The sequence below is a fragment of the Glycine max genome, chromosome 20 (assembly GCF_000004515.6).
Source record: "Glycine max cultivar Williams 82 chromosome 20, Glycine_max_v4.0, whole genome shotgun sequence".
Classification (NCBI taxonomy): Eukaryota; Viridiplantae; Streptophyta; class Magnoliopsida; order Fabales; family Fabaceae; genus Glycine; species Glycine max.
The window spans coordinates 37,878,463-37,892,311 of NC_038256.2; the positions used below are offsets into that span (position 1 = coordinate 37,878,463).

General features: G+C 36.1%; 3 protein-coding genes across 4 annotated transcripts; all 3 read right to left on the reverse strand.

Moving 5' to 3' along the window:
- Positions 1-3,226: 3,226 nt before the first annotated feature.
- Positions 3,227-6,753, reverse strand: CRK85 (cysteine-rich receptor-like protein kinase). Of its 2 annotated transcripts, XM_026127548.2 has the most exons (7): positions 5,555-6,753; positions 5,164-5,295; positions 4,956-5,077; positions 4,655-4,865; positions 4,178-4,415; positions 3,888-4,038; positions 3,227-3,752 (listed from the first exon to the last, which is right to left on the reverse strand). In XM_026127548.2, the coding sequence occupies exons 1-7, from the start codon at positions 6,348-6,350 to the stop codon at positions 3,423-3,425; spliced, it is 1,980 nt and encodes a 659-aa protein (XP_025983333.1). In that variant the 5' UTR covers positions 6,351-6,753; the 3' UTR covers positions 3,227-3,422. The 2 variants fall into 2 exon arrangements, with proteins under 2 accessions (XP_025983333.1, XP_025983334.1); XM_026127549.2 differs by lacking the exon at positions 5,164-5,295 and having other exon boundaries at positions 5,555-6,651.
- Positions 6,754-7,768: 1,015 nt separating this feature from the next.
- On the reverse strand, positions 7,769-9,573 carry LOC102669459 (cysteine-rich repeat secretory protein 38). Its single transcript, XM_006605964.4, has 3 exons — positions 8,537-9,573; positions 8,318-8,448; positions 7,769-8,208 (listed from the first exon to the last, which is right to left on the reverse strand). Exons 1-3 carry the CDS (start codon positions 9,363-9,365, stop codon positions 8,158-8,160), a joined length of 1,011 nt encoding a protein of 336 aa, XP_006606027.1. The 5' UTR covers positions 9,366-9,573; the 3' UTR covers positions 7,769-8,157.
- A 617-nt stretch (positions 9,574-10,190) lies between these two features.
- CRK86 (cysteine-rich receptor-like protein kinase) lies at positions 10,191-13,656 on the reverse strand. Its single transcript, XM_026127547.2, has 7 exons — positions 12,640-13,656; positions 12,085-12,225; positions 11,865-11,986; positions 11,558-11,768; positions 11,049-11,286; positions 10,714-10,864; positions 10,191-10,605 (listed from the first exon to the last, which is right to left on the reverse strand). The coding sequence occupies exons 1-7, from the start codon at positions 13,445-13,447 to the stop codon at positions 10,276-10,278; spliced, it is 2,001 nt and encodes a 666-aa protein (XP_025983332.1). The 5' UTR covers positions 13,448-13,656; the 3' UTR covers positions 10,191-10,275.
- Between the last annotated feature and the right edge of the window lie 193 nt (positions 13,657-13,849).

Below are 13,849 nucleotides of genomic sequence, written 5' to 3' on the forward strand. Positions count from 1 at the left end.
ACATACAAATATTTATGACTTGTTTTGGAGGATTGACCAAATCAATTTGATAAATGATTTCCAATTGAACCGATAGTTATGATTTGTAAATAGTTTGTAATTTATAGATTCAGGTCATCCTCAAAACAAGTCAAATGTTGAATAATTGCCTTGATGTTGTTAAACTTAAAATTTACTGTCATCATTATTTATTATAAGATTCACTTAACTAATATATTTAGATTAATTCTTTTATTAATTTAGTTGAGAGTATAACTTGTCTTAAATTGGTATTTTTTTAAATGATCCCTGCCAATAAAATTAACAAACATTAATGAATTATGTTTTTTTTTGCAATCAAATCATTCTAGAATTAACTTCAATGAAAGATATTTTTTGAAAAAAAATAATTAAGGTAGACAATATTTTAGATTGGACCTTATAAAAATAACCAAATCACACTTATAATTTGCATCTTATAATAAGGACTAGGGTGAGTATTACATATCTTATTGAAAAATGCTAGTAACACATTTTCTATTACACATTAAATGCATTCTCCACTATTGATCCAAATTTATTGAAAATTATAAAATTTTACAAAATGAGACTCACTTGATTGATCAAAATATCATATTAGACGGAAATTTACTGGCATAAAAAATGCACATAGTAGTACGGCATGGAGAAGCAAGTGAAATCCAGAAAAGATTAAGTCAAACCGGAACCACTGAAAATATCCAAAAGAGAATGCACAGTAAGTCCCCAATATTCAAACTTCTAGCATGGCCAACACTTAGAATGGGCAACCTTATTTTCCTTGACCAAAATAAGTTTTTTTTAAAAAAAAATTCTCAAACAAGAGGCTCTTTGAAAGACGATCACAAGCATAGGTATGTGATAATGTTACAGGTCTGCAACTCAAAAACTGGTTTCGAGGATCAGAGTCTCCATGAGGAAGAAGAAGGATAAAGGAAGTGTTTCTATATTTTGCATTGATCTTGCTTTATTTACAAAACTATTTATAATACTTCCTAGTAACAGAATTTGTTCCTTATGCTTTCAGGAATATTACAAATAACAAAATTTGTCCCTATTGGTAGACAATCTTATTCTAGCAAGATTGCACTACCAGCACAAATCTTCTCATATGAAATCGTTAAGGTATGATGTGTTAACTCGTTGGCAAGTGTACCAAATCGTTACAAGTAGTAAAGTTCTCAGAAGTCCAAGTGTCGAATCCACAGGGACTTTGTTTGTACGTAGATTAATGCAAACTCAATTTAAAAGCAAGAGATAAGAATTTAAAATGAAAGATAAAGAAAGATAGAAGATAAGGTAAAGAAAAGAAAAGATATTTAAAGATAAAATTAGAAGATAAAAGAAAAGATAAGATATTTAAAGATAAGATTCGAAGATAAAAGAAAAAGATAAAAGATTGAAATATCAAAATAGAAGATAAAATATGTAAATTATGATATGATAAAGATAACTACTTCTACGACATTCAAATAAGAAACTTCAATAATAAAATAGGGAATAAAATCTATATATTAAAATTGCTAAAACCTAACAAGTCTAATCAGCCTAGATATATGGATTCAGGATTTGTCTGTTATCAATACCGGTGAACTAATTTTGCCCCACATCTATCCATCTACTTGCCCCTGATGCCTCACGATGACAAACCTACCTTAATTATCTATCTTCCAAATGTCCTTTGCGAAGACTCAATAACTAAGATGCTTTAAGATTACATTCTTGATGTTTGCTAAAGCATGGGCATTGAGACATTAAGTCATGCTAACCCAATGATTTCTTTCTTTAATTGTTCTATTAAGCGTTACCCTCTCCTGAGTGGCCTAACCCTTAAAACCGATTCACGCATTCATTCCTTATCCCTAATTAGGCTTTACCCTCTCCCGAGTGGCCTAAAGACTAACAGAAAACAAGGTCCGAGATGCAGAATAAGCAAGAAAGAAAAGCAGATAAGAGAAACGGGAAGAAAAACCCTCTAAAAGATAACCCAATAATTTCCTCCTTTTAGTGTTCTCTTAAGCGTTACCCTCTCCTGAGTGGCCTAACCCTCAAAACAGATGCAAATATTCATTCCTTACCCCTAATTAGGTTTTACCCTCTCCCGAGTGGACTAAACCCTAACAGAAAGCAAGTTCAGAGATACAGGATGTAAAAAGCGGTAAATAAATAAAAAATCTGGAGGGAATTTATCTTTTTTATTGATAACTCTTGAAATGCTCCATACATCATTGACTTTTTAGGCCTGTCAGATCCTAGCTAGGGGGATTAGACACCCATGGTCATGAGGGTTTTACAATGAGAATGAGAAGGGGGTGAAAGAAAGAAAGGGAGTAAATGAAACCCCTACGAGAAGGGGTTTTGTGGTCGTGTTTTTCCTAGACTGACCCTTTTATTCATAGGTGCAAACTTGGGCTTGGGCCTTCGTAGTCTCGCTGAGCGCAAAACCTCGCGCTCAGCGCGTGTCTTGCGCTTAGCGCCTTGCTGGACTTGGGCTTCTTCTGATTTTCTTCTTTTTATCTTTATTTTTGCCCCTTTTTGCTTGTTGTACCTCCCTTTTTCACATCTGCCATCAAAATTCGAAATTAATTAAATCTTTCCAAATTAAAGCATAAATAACTGCTAAATAATTAATTCTAAGTTAATTTTAGACCGATTTTCCACTATTAATTCACTATTATTTAGTAGTTATCACAATGGCTTCATAATCTTTCTCTTGGACTTGTCTACTTTCTGCACCCTTGCTTCAGGCTACGTGAATATGTTCTCTGCTGCTGCCTTTGATTCCTTATCACTTCCTAACAGATAGGAAGGGGATCATGGCCTAACAGCAGACCACAGGCACGAATGAAAGTCCCAAAAGAAGGACCATTCCACCAAAGCATCTAGAGGATTTTGTTATAATATCATCCTTTCTTACCTTAATTTGTTCTTAGAAGGCCCCTAGTCCTCGAATTCTAGGACCCTAGTCTTTGAGAACCTAACAATATGTGTATTGTATAGTTTCTCATATAGTCATATTGGGATTCCAGGCTGCATAAATTCTTAACTCAGACACATATGACATCAGTAACATAATTTAAAGCGATCTGTATGTTGGAGAACTAAGTAGTTGCATTCAGCAGCACTTTGTTTAACCAACATAATGTGAGCAAGAAAAAGAATCTCTCTGTAAATCAACAACATATTTCAAAAACAAAATTGGTGAAGATTGCAAATTAATCTGGTCTCTCCCGGGGCATCATGTTTTAGCTACTGTATGTGTTCATCCAAGAAGTATTTGACAGAATTCTTTTAACTATTAATATTTACAATATATATGCACTAGGATTGTATAACAGCAACACCATGGTTTGACACATTTAAACATATCCTGGATTGGTCAAAGAAAACATGAAAACAATCCTTTAGCGAGGGTATATGTCTGTAATGGATACTTCATTCACAGACCATGGAATTGAACAAGTGGTAGACTGATCAGAGTCAAGCCCTTGGTTTAGCCTGTTAGGATTTCTTCCGCGCAGAAAAGATGCTGGTTGTCGTGGCATTGACAAGGTAACTGAATAACTGTTCAGCATAAGTGCAATGGTGGCCATCGAAGGTCTGTCAGATGGATTTTCCTGAACACATAATAAACCAATATGGATGCATCTGTTTACTTCATTTCTTGAATAAGAACCTCTCAGAGTTGGATCCAGCAACTGCAAAGGTGTTTGCTCTGTCCAATTCTTCCAAGCCTGTGGTAGTATAACGTTAGTATATAAAATTAGAATATTTCATTCCTCACCCACTGATAGTGTGTGGCTAGACATAGTAGCTAAGTTTGGTATCACTGGAGCAGAAAAACATAAATTACTATTGTTTAAACTCACATAGCTTAAGAGATCATCAGCTTGATTCGGTTGATAAAAATCCGTGTTCTTCTTGCCACTCACAATCTCCAAAACTAAGACACCAAAGCTGAACACATCTGATTTCACAGAGAACTGCCCACGCATTGCATATTCTGGAGACATGTAACCACTGAAAAACAGCAACATAATCCACTTATTTAAAACAAGTAACATTTTTTGAAAGAACATACTTTTTTTTCCACTGCACTTAACTGACAAATATGCTATAACAAACATAAGAGGAGATGCCATAAAGGCATCAGACTTACAAAGTCCCTACTATCCTTCCTGTATTTACTTGAGTCTGGTCTGCCTGAAAAATCTTTGCCATGCCAAAATCTGAAATCTTTGGGTTCATATTTTCATCTAATAAAACATTGCTCGCTTTGAGATCACGATGTATAATTCTAAGTTGGGAATCTTCATGTAAATAAAGAATTCCTCGAGCAATGCCAACTATAATATTGTAGCGTCTTGACCAATCTAACTCTCTTTGCTTCACAGGGTCTACAAAGTTAGCCAAAATGAAATACCCATATTAGCAATAAAAAAGTTACTACAGTTTCTGATTATACAAAGCTACTAACCCCCTACAACGTGGCTGTTCTTTAATAAGGGAAACGGTAACACCTAGGAAATACAAAGAAGTGATTCTGCTTATCAGGTGTCATATCAGTCTGTTCATGGCAAGCAATCACTACACTAATTGAGATGTCAGGTAATAGAAGAGTAGAAAAGGTACATACCAAATAGAAAGTGATCAAGGCTTTTGTTTGTTATGTATTCATAGATAAGGATCTTCTCCCTCCCCTCCAAGCAAAATCCCAACAGTCTCACTAAATTTCTATGTTGAAGCTTGGCCACAAGGGCAGCTTCATTTCTGAACTCTACTGCACCCTGCAAGGAGGTTACTGACAACCTCTTCACAGCTATCTCCTGTCTGTTAGGGAGGATACCCTAAAAACAAACATGGGAATAGACCAATGTAACTACTTTAGCTTAAACAGAAATATGCCACTCAGCATTTAGCATAAACATGTTCAATACCTTATAAACCACACCAAATCCACCTTGGCCAATCTTGTTCTCATCCGAGAATCCATTCGTGGCAGCTTCAATTGTAGCCAAATCAAATTGCAAGGACTCCACATCGGTAAGATCATCCACAACTACACAGCAAAGAAAAACAGTAATCATAAGCAACCAAACTAAAGTCAAGGGAAACAAATCACTTTGATGTAAAAAGAGAGATTACTTGAATCCTGGACAAAAGTGTTATACTTCTTGCTTGCCCTCTTACGTAGGAAGCAGACTCCAACAATGAAAAGTACAATCACAACGACAATTGGGACAACAATTGGCACGATTATAGAGATACTGTTTTTCCCTGCACAGTTACATCACCTTCTAAGACACCCCAGAAACAAGGCCATCAAATCTTAGACGCTGACAATTAGATTCACTTTTTTAAATACTTTCGGTGTAGTTCTGAGTTTTCCAATTAGTTTCATCTTAGTAACTGAAATTGAATTTTATTACATGAATTACCAAAACGAAATTCCAATTCTAATTGAATAGCAACGCCAATATCACCTAAATAATAGTATCTAAGTTTGGTATACTTTAACATTATAAAGGTTTGATACCTGAAGATGGAGGAGGGGGAAGGTCTGGGGCTGGGTGAGAGGACACTGCGGAAACATTGTAAAAAGGGTACAATTCATATCTGACATTACAACTCGGAAGCAGAGATCGTGCACCTCGTTTGCCATCACCGAGGTTACTTATGGCACTTGTGAAGCACATGTTACAGTCAAAGGTGGACAAATCAGGCCTGCACTGCGCCAAGGTGTAGACCTTCATCGAGCTCGTGAAATTCGCTTCTTTTGTAGCAAACTTCTTCCCGGAAAGAGAATTCACGGCTTCCTGTGCCAGACCATTCAACGTGGACGCAAGAAAATTGATGAAGCCGGTATTGTTGGAGTCAGAGACGTTCTGTTCGGAATTCAAGTTAACTCCAGGGACTATGTTGTTGAGGAAGGAAAGGTTGGAGTAGCGCAACATACACTGGTCATACCAGATCACGGACTCTGTTTGGTTGGTGCAGAGGTCTGTGATGTTGGTTGCCGCGGCGGCGACGCAGTCGTGACAGACGGAGGGGGTGACGTCACCGCGGCAGAGGAAGAGTCCCTTGACCTCATCGGGGTTTCCGAGGGAGATGTTGGTGAGGAAGAAGCCCTGGTGGAGGGTGGCGTTGGAGACGAGGGAAGAGAGGAGGAGCTTCAAGTTGGTTTGGTATGTTGTGTTGGGTTGGTAAAATGGTCCATCATCTGTGCAGGCATGTGCGCTGTATATAGGAGCTGCTGCTTCACTTGCAATGGTCACCAAGGTGAAGAGAAAGAGGAGTAGCAAGTGGGATGAAGAGGATTTCAAGTTTAACATCTCTGTCCCTCGTTTTAGTGTCTGCAAAATACCAATTGTTTTTTCTTCTTCCAAAACAATCTTAATTTCATGGTGCTCATTAAACACCAAAGACTTTTGGCATTAAACAAAAGTTGTATGAAACACGAAAGACTTCTGAGATATCCAATAATTTTGACTGTTAAAACTAATATTTTGATTTCACTTAATCATGTATTGAATCTCTTTTATTGTAATTTTAATTATAATAATCTATTATCTTAAAAAGAAAATTACAAACTTACTCTTTTTCTATCCCTGAACTATACCCGTGTTCTAGACAATTAGGTGGCTGTTTGTTTAAATACTAAGTTTACACAATTTCCAATACATGAAACCAGTCTATAGCATGATTTTCTAGAACAACAACTTTTCATTGCGAAACCAATCAGGCAACAAAAGTTTTCTAAGTTTTAATAGAGAAAGAAGTGAGACTAGTCAAAGGAACGGACTAAAGAATCGATGGTCAATTTCGGCGTCTAAAGAATGGACAAGAGGTTCTACTTGCATCAACTCACAATAATTATTTCTAACAGGGTACATGTGTATAAATCATTTATTTTTATTATTTCTGATACAAGCAACTTCATCAAAAAACTTTTATTCTTATATTTTTTTAATAATTTATAATTATATTATTTATAAATTAATTAAACCTTTTGAATTAAGGAAATTTTAGCACATTATTATGATAAATATTTTTTGTGGATGTTAAAAAAATTAAAAATCAAAAATCAAAAATCAAATATAAATATAAACATAAATAAATTATATTTTATTTAAAATAATGTAGTTAACTTCACACAAATAACATAACATAAAAGACAATAATTAAAATAATAACATAATTATAACGATAACTAATTTTTCTAATCAAACCAAGAATACATATTGAGAATTTTGGTTTAGATTGATTGAATAAAAATAAATTAAAGTAAAAATTATGAATTTTTTGAGAATAAAATGAGATAAATTTTAAAAGCTTTGATTGTATAAAAAAAATTACATTCCACTTTATTTATATTATAAAATTTCTAACAGATAGAAATATATTAACGGCTAGAAGTGCATGCTTTAATTTTAAAATGCATAAAACTAACATTATAATAATCATTTTTGGTTTTTTCAATTAAATTTATTATGGATAAGATGTTGTTTCTGGAAGCAATTGTTGCCTCCCTAGCAATTGTCCGTACGCACGTATGATGGGAGTTGCTCCCTCCGAAATAGTTACTTCCCCCGGTCGATAATGATCTCTTAAGATCTTAGCAGCTCAGAAAGTAATATTTAATGTGTAAGAGGAAAAAATAAATTTTTAAATAATTATTATTTTAAAAAAAATCATACATTTATTAATTTTTCTAAAATAACATAAAGCAACAATGATAATAAGACGAAAATAAATACTAAGTGAATTATTTTTGGATATGTAAGATAATGATTACTCAAATAAAAACACTATCCACACACATGCTTCATGGATATCTAACCTAAACAAGTTTATTTTTACATCTAAACAATGACTCAAGCTGGAAAAGTAATTACAGCAAACATAGACATTGTGGATGCTGATGCAGAGAGCTACTACTTCAATCTCACAAGTCACAACCACATGCCAATTGCCAAATTGCCCGTTGAACGATAAAATGCAACCGCATCCTTTGCACAGATTCGAAAGACAAAAAGGTAGATGAATGCATCAGAGACTTCATCACTACACAGCTTAGCAATCTAACGTTTTCAACCTTGCCTTGCATTATTGTCCCATTAAACTACCGATAACTATCTCTTATCCCCGTAAGTTTATAGAATCAATCTCATCTACACCTTCAGAGTAATTCTGTTTTTCAACCCAAAATGAAACAGTCAGCTTCTAGCACAACACAAATTAAAGCTAGTAACTATTCACTTAAATGAAAAAAAAAAAATCAGTTATTGTTATTTGTTACCGTTTTCCTCCATAATTGTTTCAGACTCTTTGCTTGCTTTCTCATGACATGACATATACCAAAAGTGAAAAGCACCATGGCAGCAACAATAGGGATAACAAATGTAAGAATCACTTCAACCCGACTCCGTCCTGAGCAAACCATCAATAAAATTCAATCACTCACAAATCACAATTCAAAATCAGATAACCACAACCCACTTCGGAGCACTGTAAGTACCTGAAGGACGAGACTTCACAACCGGTGTGGCCAATATTTTAGTGCTATTGTAAAATGGATACACTTGATATCTGATATTGCATCCGGGAAGCAACACCCTTGCCCCTTGTTTCCCATCACAGCAATTTGGAACAGATGCAATGGCGCTTCTGAAACACATGTTGCAATCGAACAAGGACAACTCTGGTGTGCACTGCACTAACCCATAAAGGGTTACTGAACTCGTCAAGTTCACTTCCCCTGTTTCGAACTTCTCATCCTCGGAATTCGCAGCTTTCGTTGCCAGAGCGTTCAACAATCCCGCCAGCACCTCGTTGAACCGGTCAAGATCAGCGCCAGCCACGCTTTTGGAGTCAGACATGTCCACTGCGGGTACTATGTTGTTGAGGTAGTTTTGGTTGGAGTAGCGTACCATGCACACGTCGTACCAGATTATGGCCTCTTTCTCAACTGGGCACCGGCGTGTCAGGTCTTTGGCTGCGGCGTTGACGCAATCGTGGCACACGGCGGTGAGGGTGTCTCGGCGGCAGAGGAAGAGGCCCTTGACGGCGTTGGGGGTTTCACTGCCAACTGTTGTTTTGTAAAAGTGGACGCCTTGGGTGGCGTTGGAAGAAAGGTAAGAGAGGAGGAGGTCGAGGTTGGTTTGGAATGTGCTGTTTGGTTGGTATTTAGAAGAGTCTGTGCACGCATGGGAACTGTAAATTGGAGCTGCTTTGGTTGGAAAGATTAAGAAGCTTAGGAGGAAGAAGAGAATCGAGGGAATTGCAAAGTACTTGCAAGGAGGCATCTTGGGGATCTTTGTTTGGAGAAAGATTTGAGGATTGCACATTTGCAATTTGTCAATTGTTTTTTTTTATATTTTTTGTTTTTTTATTGTTTGTTTCGGAACCTATTATTTTTGGATCAGATGTAAACAGTGACAGTCACTTGCTGGATTTTTTTTAATCCGTGACAATAAAATACACCTGAAGAGAGTTTCCAATAACTCATACTTGAATAGTAAAATGCGAAGAGTCACATTTAAAGCATAAGCATTAACAAAAGCAAATTCTAAGCCCAATCATTTTACTTATTGGAGGTGGAAATAATTGTAAGGTGTGGACAAATCCCGGTTTGGTTTCGCGAGCAATGACGACATACAGAGGTTCAATTGCTGAGAAAGATGGCAACAGAGAACACTAGCTATTGCTTGCAAACTGCCTCACAAGTCCATTCAAAGGTGACGAAATATCTTAATTAGATTGATTGGTTATTAGGTGAACATTTTAAGTCAAATTTGATGGCTTAACAATTGACATAGCGCGACAGTACTTGATTTCATCACCTTTTGTGTGGATACTCTCCTTGATCGTCTTATCTTTGAATTAGGAGTAGAGTACAAACAAAATACAAACTCATTAATAATAATAAAAAAATGCAAACTCCTTAGAATTTAAGGTTTTATTTTAAAATAGAAGCCTGTTCTACGATCAAGCTAATGAACAAATGACAAGTACGTACATCTTAGAAGTTGATATGTTGCCAACTTAATAATTAACTGAAGTTGACTCTCGTGCCACACGCAATAAATACAAAAAAAATGTCCTAAACGACCCGCAGATATCTTTTCCTCGTTGAAAAATAAACAATCATAAAATGTTATCAGCAATTGTAATTCGGTCATAAGAAGCCACGGCTAACAAAAATTTAGAATGTAGATGGATACATATCTTCTCTAAAACCTCCTCACAATTTCAGACTTATCGAGGATCTACTTCACTAACCGACATATCATTGACAGACTTTGATGTTGAATTGGTAGTAGACTGATCAATTTTAAGCCCCTTCGGCATGTTTGGTTCAGTTCTACTGTTTATATAGAATGCGGGCTGATTAGGTACCTGTAGAGTAACAGAGTAACTATCAAGCATAAGAACTACTGATGCCATTGTAGGTCTATCTATTGGATCTTCTTGGACACACAGTAAACCGATATGGATGCATCTGATAACTTCATTTCGAGTATATGATTCTCTTAATGATTGGTCCATCAACTCCAAAGGAGCTTCATCCTTCCAAAGTTTCCAGGCCTGTATCAAATTTTCATCAAGCATTTGTTATAATGTGATCAATATGCTATACAGTACCAATGAATTAACCCAAAGGAGTAAAAATATTATGATGTTTGCTCTACTCACATAGCTCAACAGATCCTCAGCAACATCTGTTTCATAGAAAGAGCTGTTCCTCTTGCCACTTATAATCTCCAAAATGAGGACCCCAAAACTGTATACATCAGACTTAGCAGAGTATTCTCCATGCATTGCATACTCTGGAGACATGTAACCACTGAAACCAATGTTGAACCATCAATACAAAACACCGGAACAAAAAACAGGAGTCTAGAAGAATGACAAAATGAATGCTCTTATATTTTGGTTTAAAACTGCTAAGATGTTTGAACTAAGTATGATATTAAGATTGTGTGAATTGGAAACCAGTACTTTCACAAATAAAAGCTGCAAGTACTTACTATGTCCCTACAATCCTGTTGGTATTTGCTTGAGTTTGATCCACTCCAAATATTCTTGCCATGCCAAAATCCGAGATTTTTGGATTCATATCTCCATCTAACAAGACATTGCTAGCTTTAAGGTCACGATGTATAATCTTAAGCCTGGAATCTTCATGAAGATATTGAATGCCTCGAGCAATTCCTTCAACAATTTTGTATCGCCTTGTCCAATCCAATGATTTTTGCTTCTCAGGATCTGCACATTGAAATATATGTAGTTCATGAGAAAAAAAACTCAAATAAAGTTGAATCAGTTTAATGGAATGCAAAATCATTTCAGAGAATAAACTTCCATACAATTTTCTTGTGGTTAATGTTCAATTAATTACTGAATTGTATCAATGCTAGTTATGCATAGCTTACTTAAGTTTGGTTTCTTAAATAATGATTCAGCCAAATTCTGAAAACCAAAAATCAAACCAGGTGTGAGGAATGTACACTAAAGAATTCAGAAAAGATGAACCTACCAAAAAGAATATAGTCAAGGCTTTTGTTGGCTACAAATTCGTAAACAAGTATCTTTTCTTCTCCTTCCAAGCAAAATCCTAGAAGCCTCACCAAATTTTTGTGTTGAAGCTTTGCAACAACCTCTACTTCATTCTTAAATTCTGTTCCACCTTGTCCAGAGTTTTTAGAGAGTCTCTTGACAGCTACTTCTTGGCCGCTAGGAAGCAAGCCCTGAATATTCCATAAAAATAAAATGGCACATACAGCAATTGGTATAATTTCCTTGTTATAAATAAATAAAGAAACAAAATTGTGTGAACTTCATACCTTGTAAACCTCACCAAATCCACCTTCGCCTAGCTTGTTAGCATCAGAGAATTTATCTGTGGCTGCTTCAATTGTACTGAAATCAAATCTCAAGGATTCCACGGCACTGATCTCAGTCTCAGCTAAGAAGTGAAATGACATGTCTATCAGATAAAATTACAATAGCAAAATGTGCAACTAAGAACAAGCAAAGTCGTTATGTTTTCAATATAGTCCTTACTTTTGGGGTCTTGCGCAGAGTTACGCTTCTTTGCTGCTCTTTTACTTAAGAGCCAAATTCCAACAATAAATAGCAGCACAGCCACTGTAATTGGAACCACAATTGCAACAATTGTCCCCGGTGAAATTTCACTACCTCCTCCTGTATTTCCAAAATGAAGTAACCTTATTTTAATTCAGTCGTGAATTGCAAATGCTTCCATCGTATTCAAAAGTTGGTCATGTTTCTCAAGTTATTTACAGCTTGTGAAATGCAACACTTGATGATGGAAGGTAATGAAATATAATGTTACTGCATTCTATTGTTTCAATTGCTAAATTAATGATGAAAACTAGTAATTTAGTTTATTCCATTCTATCAGATTGTTTACCTTCATTTTTTTTCTTCTAATTTGGGAAAAATGAAATGAAAGGATAATCTTATATTCCATTTCATGATAATCATAGGGGAACGGAATAAAGGTTTTATTCATTTATATTTCATTCCATTCCATCTCTTTTAATCAATCCAAATATTACTCAGCAATAAATTCTGAACCATATGATATAATATTACCTCCCGAATTAGAAGAATCGGTTGGAGGGACAGACGCTGGTGGTGCAGAGACGTTGGTGCGGTAGAAAGGGTACAAATCATACCTAACATTACAGCTGGGATTTAGAATTCTCCCTCCTTGTTTTCCTTCACAACACCATGGAAGGAGCCCTATGGCATCACTAAGACAACTTCTGCAACCCTGGGTTGACAAGTCCGGCGTGCACTGAACCAGACAATAGAGGGTCTGAAACCCAGATATGTTTGCTTGCTTCGTGGCGTATTTCTTGGCACCAATAGCTGCTTCATCTGCTGTTTCGTTCATGGTGTCGAACATCAAACGCATGAAGTTTGCCTGGTTTGAGATATTAGCGCTGTTCAACAGGCCAATAGCAGGCCTTGTGTCTACGGTGGAGAAAAAGGAGCGGTTGGAATAGCGAACCATGCACTCGTCATACCAGATCACAGCTTGTTTGGACAAGGAGCACTGTAAGTCTGATGATAGTTTCTGGGTTGCGTTTATAACGCACTGTCCACACAGCTGAAATGGGACGTCACCCCTGCACATGAAAAGTCCATAGACAGTGTCAGAGGGGTTTGCTCCCGCCACCGTGGAGTTGTAGAATACATTGTTGGCGGTGGCGTTGGAAGATAGTGAAGAGAAGAGGGTCCTGATGTTTATTTGGAAGGTGCTGTTGGCTGTGGTTCCGTTGCTTGGGCAATCCTGGGCAAGAAAAGTAGGGACCTGTTGTGCCTTAGGTGTTGCAAAACTGAGGAAGTTAACAAGGACAAAGAGAAAGATAAGCTTGAAAGAGGAATTCCAAGCCATGGCAGGGTTTACGCGTCTGTTGAAGTGTTGTTAATCTCTGAAAGCAGAGGATATTTGCCATGCCGTGGTTGGAATGTTGAGCTGTTGGAGTTTATATCTGGGTTAAACTCTGACCAGTGTCTGTCAACTTTGAAATTTGCTCATTCTTTAATTCCTGTTTGTGACGCCTACTTTGGAATGGGAGTCATTGAAGCAACCCAATCTAATTAATTACAAGTTTAGGAAGCTACATGACTTTTCATTTAAATCTTAAAAGATATTTTATTAATGGCTAAAAGTATCATAAATTACAGATTTTTTTAAAAAAATACGTAAATATATTTTTAGTCTCTCTAGTATATGAGTAATTTTCTTTTTACTTTACTAAATTTGAATTTATTTTTTTAGTTCCATAATTATTTA